The 18590-nt window shown below is 43.7% G+C and overlaps 6 protein-coding genes across 6 annotated transcripts; 4 read left to right on the forward strand and 2 right to left on the reverse strand.

Annotated features, from left to right (window-relative positions):
- The first annotated feature begins 245 nt into the window (after positions 1-245).
- Positions 246-4153, forward strand: LOC6550030 (UPF0472 protein C16orf72 homolog). The gene is made up of 5 exons (XM_001977460.3): positions 246-895; positions 2376-2465; positions 2535-2721; positions 2795-3022; positions 3377-4153. Exons 1-5 carry the CDS (start codon positions 715-717, stop codon positions 3498-3500), a joined length of 810 nt encoding a protein of 269 aa, XP_001977496.1. The 5' UTR covers positions 246-714; the 3' UTR covers positions 3501-4153.
- A 1670-nt stretch (positions 4154-5823) lies between these two features.
- On the reverse strand, positions 5824-9151 carry LOC6550031 (NECAP-like protein CG9132). The gene is made up of 4 exons (XM_001977461.3): positions 8937-9151; positions 7451-7847; positions 6970-7175; positions 5824-6847 (listed from the first exon to the last, which is right to left on the reverse strand). The coding sequence occupies exons 1-4, from the start codon at positions 9017-9019 to the stop codon at positions 6796-6798; spliced, it is 738 nt and encodes a 245-aa protein (XP_001977497.1). The 5' UTR covers positions 9020-9151; the 3' UTR covers positions 5824-6795.
- Positions 9152-9310: 159 nt separating this feature from the next.
- LOC6550032 (rab-like protein 3) lies at positions 9311-10393 on the forward strand. The gene is made up of 3 exons (XM_001977462.3): positions 9311-9404; positions 9466-9984; positions 10049-10393. The coding sequence occupies exons 1-3, from the start codon at positions 9323-9325 to the stop codon at positions 10312-10314; spliced, it is 867 nt and encodes a 288-aa protein (XP_001977498.2). The 5' UTR covers positions 9311-9322; the 3' UTR covers positions 10315-10393.
- A 74-nt stretch (positions 10394-10467) lies between these two features.
- Positions 10468-12193, reverse strand: LOC6550033 (decapping nuclease DXO homolog). Its single transcript, XM_001977463.3, has 2 exons — positions 11496-12193; positions 10468-11385 (listed from the first exon to the last, which is right to left on the reverse strand). The coding sequence occupies exons 1-2, from the start codon at positions 12191-12193 to the stop codon at positions 10953-10955; spliced, it is 1131 nt and encodes a 376-aa protein (XP_001977499.1). The 3' UTR covers positions 10468-10952.
- Positions 12194-12558: 365 nt separating this feature from the next.
- On the forward strand, positions 12559-14618 carry LOC6550034. Its single transcript, XM_001977464.3, has 2 exons — positions 12559-12896; positions 12957-14618. The coding sequence occupies exons 1-2, from the start codon at positions 12664-12666 to the stop codon at positions 14164-14166; spliced, it is 1443 nt and encodes a 480-aa protein (XP_001977500.1). The 5' UTR covers positions 12559-12663; the 3' UTR covers positions 14167-14618.
- Positions 14619-14899: 281 nt separating this feature from the next.
- Positions 14900-17909, forward strand: LOC6550035 (pickpocket protein 28). Its single transcript, XM_026982425.1, has 4 exons — positions 14900-15327; positions 15422-16088; positions 16145-16739; positions 16862-17909. Exons 1-4 carry the CDS (start codon positions 15134-15136, stop codon positions 17221-17223), a joined length of 1818 nt encoding a protein of 605 aa, XP_026838226.1. The 5' UTR covers positions 14900-15133; the 3' UTR covers positions 17224-17909.
- Positions 17910-18590: the final 681 nt, after the last annotated feature.

An 18590-nucleotide genomic window follows, 5' to 3' on the forward strand; every position in this document is an offset into this window, starting at 1 on the left:
GTTTTATGAATATTTTAGGAACCTATTGATTCGTGCCTGGTTCGCCAGATCAGAACTCTTTTCTAAGCCTGGAAAGCTTATAGATAAAATAATTTTATTTTATTATGGACTAGTTAGATATTGAATTTATCTAATTTATATCAGACTTGAGAAGCCATTAAGACGCCATCTTTATTTTTAAGAAGAAAAAATAAAGTGACTGGTTCACCAGGCTCAGAACCTGCTACCGGATCGAAAATCGAACTAGAATGCCAGCAGCGTTCGCTTGACAGTTCTTCCAAATGTGGCAACGCCGTCGCTGAGTGTCGTTCTTTTTTGTGCTGGTTTACTACATAAAAGTGCTGCTCGCTCTACGTTTGTGCAATAAATAAATTAATATCATTCCCAACCGGGTGGCCAGAGGAGCCCTCATTTTGGGCAGACGGGCGAAACGAAGGATTGACAACCGATTTACTGGCTAAAACCAATATCAAAATCAAGAGTTTGGTCCCAAGTGCGTGCGAGTGTGTTGGTGCGTTTCGCTTCGCGTGTGAGTGTGTGTGTTCGTGTGTCGTCGTAGCAGCAGCACCAGTGGAAGAAGAAGAAGAAGCAGCAACAGCAGCAGCAGAAAAGGAGCAGCAAAAGAAGAAGATTGTCCAGGCACATTTGCCGGAACGGGAAGCACCCGTAACCTGAAGGGACACTAGGCAAGAGAGACAGTGAGAGGAGAGAGAAATGCAACAACAACCGGAGTCCGGAGGCGAGGAGAGCTGGCTGGAGGAGCAGTGTCACCGAGAAATCCACGGTCAACACGATGAATACGAACGGGAGTTTGTGCGTCAGCGGGACAACAATCTAGGCACTGTTTGGGGAGCATTCCAGGATTCGGCCACCGCAGTTGCACAGCTGTACAGAGGTAAGACGATTGCGTGGGGGGTTGGGGATAGATCCCGTTATCCCTTCCAAGGGCGTAGGCTTCCATGCTTATTTTTTTGTTACTGTTCTTTGTGTTTCCATTCCGTCTGACTATCTGCGTCTCTGTGTGTGTGTGTAGTCTCTCTTCAAAAATAGTTTTGGGCGAGGTATTAATAGAACAGCCAGGAGAAGAAGAGGAGGTAGCAGCAGCCCGGCTTTCATGAAAATGCAACTTCTCTTCTCGCTCGCTCCTCGATACTACGCATTATCAAAATGCAGAAAGGGCTCCAGTGTTGCTTTTGTTGTTTTTGTTATGGTTTATAGGCAATGGAGACGGGGGAGATGCAATAGAACTGGGAGCAAAAGAAAGAGAGAACAAGACGGCACGAAAAGCGAGATGGCAAGTGCAATGGCAATGGAAAATAGGGAGTGCGAGAGGAAGAAAAGGGCAGAGGCATCGCCTCTTAGAATTTTCATTGCCCATATTTATTGTTGCTGCGGACTCTAATGTTGTTGTTTTCTTTGCTGATATCATTAATCAACATGTGCGTACAGGCTCATCTGTTTGCTTGCATGCGTGTGTGTGAGAGAGTCGAACAGCTGTTTTGCTTTCGTCATTATTTTCGGCTAGCGAAATACAAAACAAAATGAAGTAGGGAACGTAGGTGTAAGATTAATCTCCCATGCTCTTTGCCTTCTCATTCTTGTTTTTTTGTTTGCAAATAATTTCGAGTGCCTATTGCCATCCCTCTTGCACCGCATTCTTCCTCTTCCTATGGGTCGATAACGGTCTTCTCGTTCTCTCTGTCTCCCTCTCGTCCTTTTTCGTCCTTTCGTGCAGCAGGTGTGCAAGGAGCAGGGGTCAACCGAGAAAAGGAGAATGAGAGATGGGAAAAAACGATCGACAAGTCGGACATATTATTTCTATTGTTCACTTTCCACAAAGGAAAGGTTTTGCAAGGATTTTGAGTCCATCATTTCATTCCAATAAAAAATTTTTAAAGTAATATGTCAAGATTGTAATATTACATTTTAACAAAATACGTTTCAATATGTTATATTGATTAATATTTTAAAAACTTGTTTTCATAAGTTGGACAAACAATATCTCGAAGCTGAATTTCGTTAATGTATACATTTTAATTTAGCACCACATGAAGGATATAACTAATAAATATTTTTCAGTTCTGATATATCAGGCAATTGTTTACATTTTCCTCTAGCATTACATTCCCCTTTCTGTATTGTGTAGCATTGCATTTAAATTTGCATAGTAAGGGATTAGGTACTTTTAAAGCGGCGCATCTGGATTTTTTACTCAATAACTCTGCACTAATGTACATATGAAATAGGAACATGCAAAATGTATAGAACACTAACTAAACCACTGAAGGATACTACATTTAAGAAATGCTAACATCAAATCAATAGATATCAAATGACCCTGAACAATAAATAATATTTTTTTTTCTATTTTACAGAGCGCTCATCAAACACTTTTTCCGCAGACACAGGCGCCCTTTGGCTGCCCTTCCAGACCGCAGCTGGCACTGTGACAACACTCTACAAAGGTGAGTCAAAGTCACTTCTCCAAATCCTGAATCATGACCGACTAATCCGTGTGCTTCGATCTCCTCCAGAATCATGTGATGGTCTCAAACGCACCAGCGACGCTGCCATTCAGTGCGGTTACCAAAGACGCACTCGCGAATTGGCCGATTGGGCGCGAAGCAAAAAACGCCGTATGATACGGCGCGAGGATCTGTTGGCCTATTTGGCCGGAAAGCCCCTACCGCCATCCAACTCAAATCCACATGCCAATCGTCGGTGAGTCGCCGTTGCAATTTCCACTGAGCAAGCCCAATTAAAACTGGCCTCTTCCATATTTTTTTTTTTACAGCTCTCCAAAGCCGGAGCATCACCACCAAAGTGGCAGTGGTGGCTCTGGCCTGGGATTCCACGGCTCCGGACTGGGCTTGACCGGGGGTCCGCCCACAGCTGCCGGCGGTGGACATTTGCTGTCCGCCGGAGCAGCCGGTGGCCGCCAGGAAGGAACGGGCGGTGTCGCCGGTGGCGGAATCGGCGATGATTTGCACACCTTCAAGGAGGCCTTGGTTTTGCGTCCACGGTTAGTTGAGGGGTTTATCAAGCATTTAGTCCTCACTGCGGCAGACATTGGAGATTATCCCAGGGAATGTGTATTTCAGCCACTGCACGTTTAACTAATCCCGAAAGAATTTTCTAAAAACGTCGCGAATGAGTGCAACAGGAAACATCAGAATACCTTTTTTGGCATATGCATTGAAAACTGGTTTTTGCGATCTTTCCAAAATTTAATGTCTGGCGAAAAATTCTCATTATGTTAGAAAAAAAAAGTAAAGGAGTTTGTTGAAATGGTTGTTCAGTAAGCAATGCAGCTAATCAAGTGCCACATTAAAGTTAGCTAATTGAGGTGGACTTATCAATGTTCTTTATATTTCAGTGGCCCGGAACTATTCGCATTTGTTGCCAACGAAATCGCGCGCCATTGCAAGCGTCCCGGCAGTCCCATCGACGACAAAATGGACATTTGCCACTACAGTAGTAAACGCCAGCGCTTCATGTAATCCACAACCAATTGCGATCAAGCCCAAAGCCAAGCTCCCGGTCATTAGGACACCAATCAACTCCACCTTCTGGCATTGAAATGAAAAGGAAAAGCATCAAGAGCACTGCGCGTAAACTGAATGAACGGCCGATCTGATGTCGATGGATTGCGAGAACATAAATTGTACATTTATGTTAAGATTTTCAGTTTAAGAATTGCGTACCATTTTTTTTTTTCTACAAAAGCAACCCTTTTTACTCCACTTTGTGCAACACACAAAATCACACATAAATAAGGTTAAGTTATGTTTTAGTTGATAGCACTTAAGTAACAAGTCATGTCGAGTGTAATGACACCAGAAGATGTTTATGTTGATGAGGATAATGCCGATAGTGGGCACAAACTGTTAATCATTGTCATCATGCATTAATGCGAACGGAGTGAAGAGTTTAGGAGTACGATATCTGTTATATGCCAGCTGTGCGTCTGATTTACGATTAAGCGAAGCAGTAATAGTGAATGGTATTGTAAAATGTATAACCCCAAATTTTTTTTTGCATTATGCAAACCACAAATGAAGCTGTGTAAATAACAAAAATAAGAGACACCCCAAGAAACCCGAAACAGAAATATAATGTTACATATATACACTTTTTGTATATGCTACTTAAAGCCGCCTACCCGCCTCATTTCATCCAATTTCCGGAACTTGAAACTTACGATACCACACATGTGTGTGGTATCTTCCCCCCGAAACCGAAAACAAATTTCCACCTAACGAAATCGAAACTAAAGCGATGAAATTGTACCCATAACTGAAGGCGGAGAAGAAGCTGAGAGGGAACTCTGATCTAACTATGGGTATTGATTGGATCGAGATCTGCTTATTTATACACAGTGGATCTCAGAGTCTCGATAAGATATAGTTTTATTGGCATGCGAACTGTATTTTTTAACTTAAACCTCGTTTGGTGATTCGAGTTATAAATGCTTGACTGTATTCCCAAAATGCTGGGAAGAATACGAGCCTGCCATTACCCAAAGTTCGATCGGGTGAACCCAAACTAAAACTATGATGTGCAATCCGTGGCGATTGTAACTTCATGCTAGCCAGGTTATACCAGATACCCAACATCTATTTATACATATAGCTATGTATATGAATAGCATACGTAATTCGGCAACAGGAGTATTGAGAAATCCGGAGTCAGAAAATTACTAATGCTAAATATTGAACAGGCAGGAAACCGGATAAATTAATTGTGTATCGGCGCAAAGTCAAGCGGCAGTCGAGAGTCGGAAATCGAAGTCCTATGAAAAAATTGCGTTGTAATTATATGTACTAAAACCTAAACGATTATTTAAAAAATAAATCCATAAGAAAATAGAAAAAAATAACATCATTGCAAAAAACAACCTACAATAACTCCGAAAACAAAATTGTAAGTTAAATAAAAACGTATGAAAAAAGGCAGAAAAATTCAAAGCAAATGTGGTTTTTATTAAACAAGGGTTAAATTAACATTATTTATCGGCAAGCTGGAGAATATCCATACAAATATTGTTTTTCAACGCCCAGTCGCTTTTACCCATAAAATAGCTATGGAACTTTACATTGAAATTCATTGCTATTTTTATTTCGTATTTCATTAATATTAATTACATTTTGTATATATCTTGTGTGTATATATATATATAATTTTATTCCATGTAAGTTATGTTTCGTTTGTTGATTTTGTTGACTGCTCAAAGCTGGCGAATATGTTCGTTTGGAAGGATATCGGAAATAAGCCACGAAAACTAAGCGAAAATATGTCCTATTTGCAGTTCTGGGATGTTACATTGAAAACTCGGAAAAAAAAACTATGGAAAATAGCATAGAGGCTATTGAAAAATGTAAATTTCAAATATAGAAACTATCAACCGATTACATACTTTTCAATTTAAATTATTAGCTGTCGGATGTTGAAGTCGTAAGATTTACTTAAACTTAAAGCGGAGTCAAGACTTGTATATTTTCTCATTAAAAGTAAACAATAAATTAGCCCAAAATAACTATCAAAAATAGCAGTTCATTATATCGAATACGATGTCCCCAGAAAACGCGAGCTGGTCTTTCCACATAGATATTTCTAAAGGTAAAGCGATGAAAATGGGTGCCAGAAGCAGCTCTAATCATAAACATTTATGGAACGAATAGAACTCGCTTTTTTTTTTACATTTTTCGTCGTTTTTTGTTATCTTTCAACAGCAACAGAAACTAGAGAGCATAGTTATAAGATATTGATGTGGGTGGAGGGTGGTGGAATCGGGGCTGAAACAACAATTCAGATTTAGCAAGATTTCCTTCTCTACAATTATGTGGTTTATTAAATACATATGGATATTCCTTCATATTGTATATTATATATAATTCATTTGATTTACTTAATTGCTATGCATGTGTGTGCCACTTTAAAACAGAAAAAAAATATATATTGCTCTGATCCCGATAACGTTACTCTCAAACTATGTGAAACCATAACTAATCAAGTAAGCTTTCATTTGAAAATAAAGCTAATAAATCTCGATCCGTGTTCGAGTCAATCAATTCCGATTTCACATAATGTGATTGAAGACGAAAACGGGAACAGGTGGATAGATCTGCATAATTTCTGGTATTCCATATGGGGTAGGGGTATAAAACAAGTGGATTAGGGGGAATTTGGAATAGAGTTAACAATAAATTAGATTGGTATGTAGTGCGTTCTATCTCTCATCCGCGGAATGTCCTTTTTACGTGCGTGTGTGTGTTGTGTGTAAGTACTCACAAGTTGAATATTTCACTTTAGTTTAGCTGTTGCAGTGTTCGTGTTCGTGTATAACTTGATTTAAACTTAGTTTGCATTTTTAATTGCATTATCTCGACGTTAACAAATTACATTTTAGTATAATTTCCATACAAATTATCGTTACTTTCATTTATACAATTAACAACCAGGCTAAATAGTTCGCTACAGATCCCCGCCCGCTGAGAACTCCGCCCACCTTCATCCTACTCCTCCAATTAGAGCGAGAAGCAATTACGCGGATAGAGAGGGAGAAGGCGGGCGAGTGGTGGGCGGGGAAACTAATACACAATTTCAATTGAATTAAAAATCTTTAACTTTAACGCGTGACGCCTTTGCTGAATGTTCTGTTCAATTTTTTGGTCTTATTCAAAACGATAATAATTTGCTTGCAAATGGTGAATAAAAAAAACATCTGTAGAGTCTTACAACATAAAGTTCTGGGGGATAGGAGCGCAGCAGCAGCAGGAACAGGATGATGTCTATCTAGAACTGCACCCAGTTGGCGTTGGCTGAGTTCTGTTGTCCTTGGTTGCCACTGGAAATGAAGGATTCGCGTTGTAAAAAAAAAAGATTCAATGCTCATTTGTAAATCACAAGTCAATTGGCTGTTTGATTACTCGAAGAACATAGTTTGAGATAACCCCAGCTACAACTCACCCGGCGGATGCATAGTCGGTCCATTCGGATCCTCCAGCGGCGGGTCTGTGGGCGGGCGAAACGCCGGGACTTTGCCGTACCGTCGTGGCTGCGGCGGCGGCCGGTGGCGGAGCGATCTTTCCAAGGCCACCAGGCGGCGGTGGCAGCACGCCCGAGGAGCCTTTGTTCTTGCCAGTGCGCGAGGATCCCTCGGAGCCATCTTTTTTCTGAAATCGAAATATTAAAATTTTACACATTAAAAAAGTTCGATTCAGCGATTTCTTAAGTCTGAAATCATAATCGTGGACCATAATGATCAAGTTTCAGCGATTCAGATAGGCTGATTAGACAAAAAGAGAGGAATGCGCACATTTCCAACAAAATGGCTCTGAAAGTGAGTCGTCTTCGATGCAGAAGCTGATAAAGCACAAAGTGTAGGGCTTGACGAGATTCGTTACGGAAATGTTTATTTAGCGCTTTAAGACTATGCAGCTGAACCCACCGTTATCCTCATGTTGATCTTGATGGTCTCGCCCTCCTTGAATCCCAGATCCAGCTCCTGCTTGGGCTCCGTCTTCTCCTTCTCGATCTGCTCCTGGTTCTTCACCCACTTGAAGTGGTCTTGCAACGCCACATTCAGATCGAACGAATCGGATCGATCGCCGAATCCGAGGCCAAGGAATGCCGATCGTCCATTATCGTCCTGCACGCGGATGACAAAGTACCGGGAGCTATCGGAAACCGCCTCGATGGCCACGCCGGGATATGTGTCGATGGGGCAGTTGGCGAACAGGGCACCACTGGTCTTGTCCTCCAGCTTCAGGACGACGGCGGTGCCCTTGGCCACCAGTCGCATCCTGCCCGTCCAGGTGGGCTCTTTTAAGTTCCAATCTCCAGCTCTGTAAAATGGAAAAATTAGTCAAAATAGTTCTCTTTTTTGCGCAAATTGTATGTACTCTGATAAGGAAAGCTAAATATATTATTTACATAGGTCTCGAAATCTTGCAGAAATTGAACGACATGGACTTTATCTGGCATTTCTAGTCTAAGAATTCTGCTTTTATTTTTCATGTTATCTGGTAAAAACTCCGGTACTGAGGAAAAATATGAGCATATTGCTAGTTATAAGAAGTGAATTAAACTCTTAAAATCCATCAAATACCAGGATGATGGAAGATTTGGAATAGAAACTGGGAAAACGATTTTATATTCCAATATACAAGTATCCCAATATGATATGTGTGATCCGCTGATAATGCAATTGCAATACTTTGCTATATACATAGCTACTGAAGATACCGTCGGTATAAAGAGCTTAATATCTTGTAAGATAGTTGAGGGACCTACTACACGATGTACACAAGCCATAAATTTCAATATAAATAACCGGTAGAATGTAGAATTCGGTTCTTGTAGATTAATTCACCAGGTATTCGATTAATGGGTCGTTCATGGCCATTTAATTATAGTATACCCCCAATATTTGAGGTATTCCGTTAATATGTGTTATTTGCTCACCTGAGCGCAGTTAACTGTGAAATAAACAGCAACAAAAGGAAAACAAAGAGAGTGGCTACAAAGAGCAACAATTACACGCACGCCAGCGAAGCTATTTCACTGCCCCCCGTTTCTTTCTGTGTGTTTTCTGTTTTTTTTTTTCTCGCTTTTGACTCCCTGATACGTGTAAGTGAAAATGTTCAATAATAATTGCACGGAAAAAAATCAATTGCAATTGAACTTCACAGCCTCAACAGCAGCAGCAAGAACAACAAAGAGTCGTGCCTGTAACCTTGACTAAGAATGAAAAGCATAATTAATGCATTCCCACACCCCCAGTCGATATATATACATATATATTTATATGTGTTATATGTGCAGTGAGTGGGCGTTAAAAAGCACGAAAAACTTTCAATTTTGGTGGCAGAAAATCCAATGCAAGAGGCGAAAAAAAGTAGTCACCTCTTTTCCCAACCGATTTATACACTTACCTGTAGCCTCGATTGCTCGCCCGGGGCGGTATTTTGTAGATAAACACCTCCGGCTTCACGATCAGCACACTTTCGTATTCCATCTTATTTGAAATTCAACTATTTTTGACTTTGTTTATTATCTGAATTTTGCCAAGTGTTTTTTTTTTTAAGCTTTAGCCAGTGTGACCGGCGGGCGATAGTCTGCGTATACCACGAGACCCTTAAAAATATACCAACACATAAGTGGTGGTAATAAGTTTTAAATTTATATGTCAAAATTATTTAATTAAGCGAACGCTCGAACATTTTTTTTTAAGTTTTAAGCTTAAGTTTCTTTATTCAATAGCTTAACTACGACGGAAATTTGTGTTATTATTATAATTTTTTTTTAGTGATTTTTCAATATGCCAGTGTGGCTGTGGCCTTCATTTTCCAATGAAATGGCGACGAACAATCGAGTGCGAATTGTTGTGGTTGGCGATTCGGGTAAATAATGGGCGCCAAAGGCTCCCCGTGCCACTAATCCTCTCGAGACTCTCCTCTCCAGGTGTGGGCAAGACCTGCCTGACGCATCTGATCGCCCACAACGAGTCCCTCATCCGTCCCGGCTGGACGGTGGGCTGCAACATCCAGGTGAAGATTCATGAGTTCAAGGAGGGCACCGCTCGCCAGTGTCCCTACTTCGTGGAGCTGTTCGATGTCGGAGGCTCGCTGAGCCACAAGAACACCCGCAGCGTCTTCTACACGGGCATCCATGGGATCGTATTGGTGCACGACCTTACCAACGGCAAGTCGCAGGAGCAGCTGATCGACTGGCTGTACGAGATCGTCAACAAGGAGGGCAAGGATACGTACAAACCGCGTGGCACCTCCATGCCCCCATCGCCGCCCAGCCCGTTGAGCAGCTTCTCATCAAACACCTCCGGCACGGACTGCCACATCCGTTTCGACATGGAGGAGTTTCTGGGCGCCACGCAAACGCCCATCCTGGTCATGGGCACCAAGCTGGACCTCATCGACGAGAAGCGGCACCCCAAGACGGCTGTGAAAAAGGCGGGCGGAATAGGTACCTCCAAATATTACCACACAAATATTTTCTACCCACATTTATCCATTTTATTATCCACCAGCCGATAAGTGTGGCGCCGAGGAGATTTGGCTGAATTGCCGGGATAACCGCAGCCTGGCCGCTGGAACCACTGATGCCGTGAAACTATCCCGCTTCTTTGACTGTGTTATCGAAAAGCGCGAATCGCTAGGCGGCAGCGGAGGCCACGTATTTGGAATGGGTGGCTTCACCGCCGGCAGTCCGCCTGATAGGCGACGTTATGGCCCGACCAGTGCCAGACTGGAACCAAGCGCCGTGCCCCTTCTGGAGACCAACGACCTCAAATGACTAATGCATTCAATTCGATAGTTCTAAGTCGGAGTGTATATACAGTTGCGGAGACATTAATAGCACCATAAGCACATTTCGTGTTTGTCCCAGCGTTTCTGTATTTTCTGACACTTTTTCATCATTTTTCTGGGACTCCACGCATTAAGGTTGTTTTGTCTTAAGCGTTTGCATACTGTTTTCACGCTTTCAGCTATCTGAAGCTCCTTCTTCAGTTCCGTTGCCGGTTTAAAAGGCTCCTTCTTGCTTTGCCAAACCAAGCGCTGGATCTCCACGTTGGACATTGAGGGCTTTCTTCCACGTGTTTCGTTCTTTTCGACAAACAGCAGTGCGTTGCGGATCATTTTATTTTCCGCATCGAGGCGACTCTCCTCAACGGCACCATCTATATAACATCTATCTATAAAAACAAAAAGAACCGTTACATTGAGAGTAAAAATTTCTTGCTCAGAGAGACAACATATGGTACTTATTATTCATGCAATCTGACTTTAAAAAAATAAACATTCAATAATTTTTTTTAGGAAATAAACTTTCCACCTGCAGTCGTGCTATTTTTTAGCCGCAGCTGTATACTACTACAATCATTAAAAAACAATTAATTCAAAAAAATTAACGTTAAATCAGACTTGCTTTTCTTAGGTGTCCGCCGTGAGCAATTCTCGATACCAATCGGGCAGGATTTGGTGTTCCGGGCCGCTCAGCACTTCGTAGTAGGCGCGCTTATTGCGAAAAGTCACCTGGACCACAGCAAACGGATCGTTAATGGCCACCAGCAGCTTCTTAAGATTGTGCAAAAACTGTTCCAGGAACCAAGCCATTGCCGATGGATTCCACGGCTTGTTGCGGGCCAGTGTGCGCACATCGATCTCATCGATCTTCTGCACCATGCCCTTGGCGTCGCGCAGTCCCACGTAAATCGTTTTGATGGCCACCAGGAATGACTGACTCCACCAGTTGGCCGATTTGAACCCATCGAAGCTGCGCATTTGGTGTCTGTTCATATTGAAGGCGCTGGTCTTCAGCTCCACGAAATTCAAGGAGTCGAGCACACTGGGATCTTTGAAGTCACTAATGGGAATCATATAAATACATATACAGACAATGAAGGGACCATTGATTATTCATAAATATGCTGAATCTGGAAACCAATAAGTGGAATTGAACCCTGGACCACTCACACTGGTTTTTTGCTGTCCACACAGTCCATTTCGGCGCCGTAGAGCATCCCAATTCCGGCTAGGTCCACTTGATACACGCCCACAAACTCCTCCGCCTCGTTGACCGGCACATTGGTGACCGGTTTGCCCTGCGCCTGGGCACTGGTCAGGTACTGCTCAAACTTGAAACCCCAGGAGCACATATCTAGCTGTGCCTTGGTCATGTTATCGTCCTCCTGCTGCTGTTCTGGCGTTGGGTTCTTGGCCATATAGATGGTGCCGTTGAGGAGAGTCGCCTCGATGCGGAAAGTGCGATTAGTATCATACTGCAGGCACATTATCTGCCGCAAAATACCACGCAATGTTACAAAGTCGGTTCCCAGAAAGAGATTTCTGGGATCGGAGCTATTCTGGCGGAGCAGTTCCTTCTGGTGATGCTTGATATAGAGCAGCATAGTTTCCAGATCCCGTTTGGGGTGTTCGAAAGGCTTGCGGATAACATCCTCTATCCCATCGTTGAGATCAATCGGCAGCGGTGGCCACGGTTGGCCAGCCAGGTAGCTGGCGCAGCTAGCGTCGTCCACATAATCCCGGCTAGCGTTTACACTGTAAACGCCAATGCATTTCGGGCGGCTCATTGAAGGAAACGGCCTATTGTACTGCCCGCCCAGCCGGTGCTGCTGCCAGGGCACATTGATGAATCCCGTGTTCTCGGCCATTTCCTTTGCCCATACGGATTTTCGAAATCAAAGCTTTTCGGAAAGAAGATTTTCCGGAAAATAAAGGTAAAAACGAGCTGACCGCCTTAGCTTGGGACCGTGGTGAATATGAAGTGTAGGCGATTAATATCGGAAGCCTAATTGTATTGAATATGATGGTAGGTTTAATGACAATGATGATAATGAGTAATTTAATTAGTATAGTTAACCCGATTGAGAGAGAAAATCGTAGCTCTTCGATATTCTATATACTCTGTTAGAGCCGTAAATTTACCACGAGGTTTTTTTTTTAATTTAAATCAAACAAATTGTGTGACCTCAGTCATGGGAATCCAAAAATATACTAAATAACTACATATGTACTTCCAAAAAAAATACCAAAATAGCACTAACACCTTTAAATCCAAATTCCGGTTTTGTTATTTGATTTGTTTTTGTGATTATTTGAAAACACCAAAAGTGGCTGGTCAATGAAGCATCTCCTGGAGGATGCCTCGGTCTTGGCCGACTTGCAGGTGCTACCGGAGAAGACCGGTAGTGTGCAGGATCGGCAGGAGGCCCCCAAGAATCCTGCAGAGATTTCCGCGCCCGACCGAGGTTGGCCGGGCGCTGCAGACGATTCGCTGCGGGAGAGGGATACTCTCGGGCAACTGGCCTGCAGTCTTCACAAGCTATCCAAAAACGATCACATAGTCATCGATCGGTGGGTAGTAATCAGTTTTTGTTTGCTTTCACTAACTTTCTCACTGACCTGTAATCCTAGAAAGCGCAATCAGGTGATTCGCACGGATGCGGTGACGCAGCAGATAACGATTTACCGTTGTCCGGATCCCGCTGGCATGGGAATTCGCCCGGCGCTCGAGAAAGATCCACCGAATCCGCCGCCCAAAGTGGGAAGACCATCGAAAAGAGCCTGTGCAGTTGCCACAGCTCCTGTGGCAAAAAAACCATCACTGGCGGAGCAGAAACCCGCTACCGACACCCATCGCACCAGATCCGGTCGCCAGGTGCGCAGCTCAATGCCACAGCCCGCTCCCGTGACCAGTGGCCCTGCCGTGGAGCCAAGTTCTGCCCGCATGCTGGAGATGCTGGTGGCGGATTTGCGCGACAAGAACTACCGAGCACCTATGCCGGCGCCGAAAAGTACGAGTGTCAGGAGCAGTATCAGTTTAAGCCAGGAACCTGCTACAACGACCACCCAACGAGCTGTGCCCAAGAATGCAGTTTGTCCGGGCTGTGGAAAGATTTTTCTGGGACGCCGTCTGCAGCGTCACTTTGTCAAATTCCCAGAGCACATGCCCCGTCCGGGCGAGCATCCACCACCTGCAGCTGCAGCTACAGCACCGTCAACAGCTACTCCTCCGTCCACGCCCTCGCTTTTCGGCCTTCTGACAGCCCAACTGCAGCGGCATTCGCATCTCAGCGAGGAACAGCGCTCTGATCTCTTTCTCAACGAACTTAATGACTTTGTGGAGCAGCTGCAGTTGCGCAGCCAACGGCTTATACGAAATACCTCTGGATTGCATTTCGTAAATGCGCGGATTGCACGAGTTTTGGGCATACCCGAGGGTCAGTATGCCCTGGATATGTCTGCCATGGAATCGCCGCTGGCCCCGATGCCGGAACCAGAGGGAGCAGCTTTGGTTGCCGGCAGCGGTCGTACCGAAGGAGCCCGCAATCTAGTGGTCTACGCAGAGCTGAGCATGTCGCTGGACGATCCGCTCACTGACGAGGCTGCACAACGTCTTAATCTGTCGGCGGGCGGTCAGCTTCACCCGCCTTCCGAGGAGAGCCTGCTCAGAAATGTAAGCGATCTTATGCAGCCGCCAGTGGCAACTGCTCCTCCAACTGTGAACCATGGCTACGATCATGCCAGCGACAATGCCGTGGAGGCCCTGACCATGAAGGAAACGCCCAACACAGAGGCCATTCTCGATCTCAACGTGGACTTCTTCCAGTTTAACCCGAATTAGAAAGGACAATTACTTCGAACGCAGTTATCAAGCCATTGAGTAGAAGAATCCTATGATAGAATGAAAGGTATTTCAACTACTTTTTACGTTGAACACTGAAAGTTTATATGAATACGAAAGTTTAAAACATTTATTTTATGTTCGTGTATATGGCATGAAGAAAATCACTTAAAAACCTACATGAACTTTTCTAAGAAGAGTATTAATGGATTATGTAAATATAGAATACATTCGATATATTTGTTGCATAGATTTTTGAACTTTTACATAAGATTAATATTGAAACTTAATAATTTCAAAAGAAACAAAATGAAAAGCCATATATCTTGCAATTAGTAGGTCAATGTAAATGGATGAGTGGGAAAACTGCCCGGTTGATGGAGATTATTTATGAAGTACTTAACTGGCTCACGAAAGATGCCTATTAAATGAATTTAGCCACCCTGAGTTTTAAAATGGATGCCTTATTATTTGCTGGAACATTTGCTGGTGATAAAATATCTCAGCCAATTTAGTTTAATGTTTTCATATTTGCGTTTACTACACATCAATTAAATTGATCGCAATTTTAATGGCGTTCAGCTTAATTGTACATTTCCGTGAAAATATGATTGCGTTTAGTACAAAGCTGCTGCTCAAATAGCTTTCAAAGCCTATGCCTGTGTGTAATAATTTTTCTGGAATATCTGTATTGAAGAGCGTGCGTGTATCCATGTTTACTTTCAGGTGTATAGTTTATTTGCCACGGTGTAATCGTATTTTCTGGCCATCCGCTTGATTTTCCAAATCCGTGGATTGCAGTGGGGTGGCTAAAATCAATTTGGCAGTTATCACTGCAAATGGACGACCGTGTTTGCCCTGGTTCAATATGATTAAAGCTGATGACCGCCATGGACTTGCACCTGCAAGTGCAGTTGGATGTCACTATAAATAGTGGAGATCCGAAAAAGTGCGGACGCAGTGCATCATGAAGACGTTGACGGAAAGCAGGCGGCGCTACAGTGGTTCCTTGGCGTGCAAAAAGGATTCCCAATCGGATGACGATGAGAATACCATCTGCAGCAGGGCGGCCATCAAGAGGAGTGTGGTTTACTACCTGAAGAACAGCACTCTCCATGGATTAAAGTACATCGCCGAGGAGAGCATCACTATTCCGGAACGGTATGTTTTTTGTATTCTATTTTAATGAATAATGAATCTGTCCGTCTGAACGTCGAAATCTCGGTAATAAGATGATAATAAGATCGTTTTTTAGAATCTTTTTTGGTCTTGCCTTCGTGCTGGTGGTGATCCTTTCCGGGTTCTTCATATCCAACGTGTACGTGAAGTGGAGTGCCTCGCCCATAATCATTTCCACCAGTGCCAAGCAAAAGTTAACCAGCAACATGCCTTTTCCGGCGATCACGATCTGTAATCTCAACCAGGCGCTGCTCAGTAAGGTGGATCGCATTGGCCGGACCAGTACAAATTTCTCGCTGCTGATGGGTCTGTGTGACCAGGGCGGGGACACGACCATCTCGTACATAGGTACCTGGAAGTACTTCAAGGCGATCCTGGTGGACGTGGCCCAGCCGTGCGAGAAAATGCTCCTGTACTGCAGCTTCGGATCGCGGGAGGAGGACTGCTCCGGGCTCTTCACCTCCATACTGACGGACGATGGGCTGTGCTGCAACTTCAATGCCCTGCATCCGTCGTATCTTATTCGGAATTATAGTGACGATGTGCGGCTGGAGACGGCTCATCCGAATACCCGCTATGAGCCAATCGATTGGACACCAGAGAAGGGTTATGCTCGCAACTTACCCGAGTTCTACTTTCCGCGCACCTCGGGTGGCACGGGAATCCGCATGGGTCTCACCGTTGTACTGAACGCCTCCATAGCGGAGTACTACTGCACCAAATCCATGAGTGTGGGTTTCAAGGTGGGATAGAAAGCATTTAGTAAACTATTTATTGTATGTATTAATACGCCTTGAAGGTCCTCGTTCACAATCCCGCCGAACTGCCGAAAGTGAGCAACTATGGCTTCGTTGTAACCGCGGGACGCGAGGCACGGATTCCCATCGAACCTGTCTATGAGGATGCCCTGCCTACGATACGGTCGATCAAGAAATCAGTGCGCCGCTGCGTCTTCTCCGATGAGAATGACTTGGCCTATTACCGGACATATTCGCGTAAGAACTGCGAGCTGGAATGCGAGGCAAAGTTGTTGCTCCGCGAGTGCAGCTGTGTGCTGTACTACCTCCCCCGGATCGATCCGCTGGCCAGGGTGTGTGGCCCCAACGATAACCAATGCACGAATCGGGTCCAAACCGAGATTGAGTCCTCGCTGACGAATCTATCCTGCGAGAGCTGCTGGCCGGGATGCTTTGAGCTCACCTACAAGGCCACACTTTCGACGGCTTCGATCGTTTCGGACCCGAGATTTCAGGCCGGCGAGAATCTACCCGACTATATCTTCCACGGACCATACAGCAATGCCAGCGAGATTTCGATCCTGCACTTCTACTACATGACCAACATATTTCGCAGCACCACCAAGTCCGAGATGTTTGGCTTTACCGAATTTTTGTGTGAGTTATGTTCGTTGCAAATCAACTGCGAACATTATGAAAAAGTTTCCAAAACTAAGATACTTTAACCAAGAAGAAGTGCAATGTAGAATTATAATTAATTCAATCTCTTACCTTTCCAGCTAATACGGGCGGTCTCTTGGGACTTTTCATGGGCTTCAGCATTTTCTCGGTGATCGAGATCTTCTTCTACATCACTGTCCGTCCGTACTGCGCCTCCCGGACACTTCGGCAGCGTCACAAACGCCGTCAGGAGCAGCTGCGCTGGCTGACTCCCATCCGTATACCAGTCCGCAGAGCTATGCGCCGCAACCGGGGTGGTCTGCTCCGGAATCCCCCGCCGCCGCCCTACAGTGACCTGCAGAGGAACCGCGGGAAACTGGACAAACCGGTGCCGGGCAAGAGGAAACTTTGGCGGGCGCTGCAAGTGCGGCCAGTGGATCGGGTGGATGCGGAACTCCCCACCTATCCTTACTTGGACTAGGTTTATGTGTTAAAGATGTATGCACGGGAAAAAACACGCTTTCACTGCATCGAAAACCAAAAAAGTAGCTTGAAAGCAATGGAATTGCTTCATAATTGGTAATTATTGAAGGACAAATTTTGAAGGTAAGATGCGATACCTTGTTTAAAACTAAAGAATACAAAGGCACAGCGCTCAAAGATAGAAATACATCAATTGACTGGATTTTCTCTCTCTGTTGCCACGTTTCCTATCTTCTTATTTATTGTTCTTCTTGCATAGTCGAATGTTTATGGCCCAGAAAACAGTACAACAATAAATAAATCCACGGCAAAGACAACAAAAAAAGGGCAACGAACGCCGAATCCATGGGTAAAATGACCTCAGTTGCCACTGAAAAAAAATTATATCTGTTTGAAGAAACTTCTTGTAAAAGAACTTCAAAGGACGACATGTATTTGCCTTGCAGTTCTAAATTAAACCTCCATTTGAAAGTTAAGTTCATATTGAAAGCACTGTACTTACATACCAACTTTTTCGCTGCGTGTAGACAGGGAAAAACGGGGCTGCGCCGGAAATTTGGACTGCGCCCTCTGCTTTGCGGATATCAGCTAATGGCGCTAATCGCCACGCGACTCCAATTTTAATTGATACCGAACTCAGTTTCTCCCGCTGCCCATACGAAGCAAAAAAATAAATATTTTTTGGTTAAGGAAAAAATTAAATTAAATAATTTAGTTGTATAACATTTTTTTAATATATTTACATTTATTTTGTTTAATAAGATAAACAAAAAAATGTCATAACTGTCGTTCATAGTTATTTATATTCATAGTTCAACTTGTATATATAAATAAAAAAAATATTTAAATATTATGAAGCTAAGAAAAGTTGTATATTATATGATATATTTTTCAGGGCATTCAGAGTTCGAATTAGCCAACGTGTTGCCCTTGTTTAGCTTTGGCCGGATTGTGTGCCAATTGAAACTTAATTGAGAGGCAATTTTGGTATTGGCCAAATTTTGTTCCGGATTTTTGTATTTAGCCAACGAAATTCGAACATGAAACGAGCAAGAATTTCGCAGGGCTGATGTCACTTATCCGTTGTTTTCTTTTTTCTCTTTGATTTTTTTCTGGATTTTAACGAGCTGCTTTCGGGGGAGGTTTGGTGAGACCAAGTGACACCACTCAAGTCCAATGCTCTGTGGGATCTCCTGAGAATCCTCACCCATCAATGTCAAGTGGTCGAGTGTGTCTGTTTCTGCGAGTTCTCGACTTCACATCTCGCATCGCTCTAAGTACATAAGTGCCTTATTTCGCTACGTTTCTCCCCCAACACATTTTTTTCTATTTCAGACGCTGCCCCTTTTATGTTTTTTTGTTGTT

The sequence above is a fragment of the Drosophila erecta genome, unplaced genomic scaffold, assembly GCF_003286155.1.
Source record: "Drosophila erecta strain 14021-0224.00,06,07 unplaced genomic scaffold, DereRS2 tig00000126-arrow-pilon, whole genome shotgun sequence".
Lineage (NCBI taxonomy): Eukaryota > Metazoa > Arthropoda > Insecta > Diptera > Drosophilidae > Drosophila > Drosophila erecta.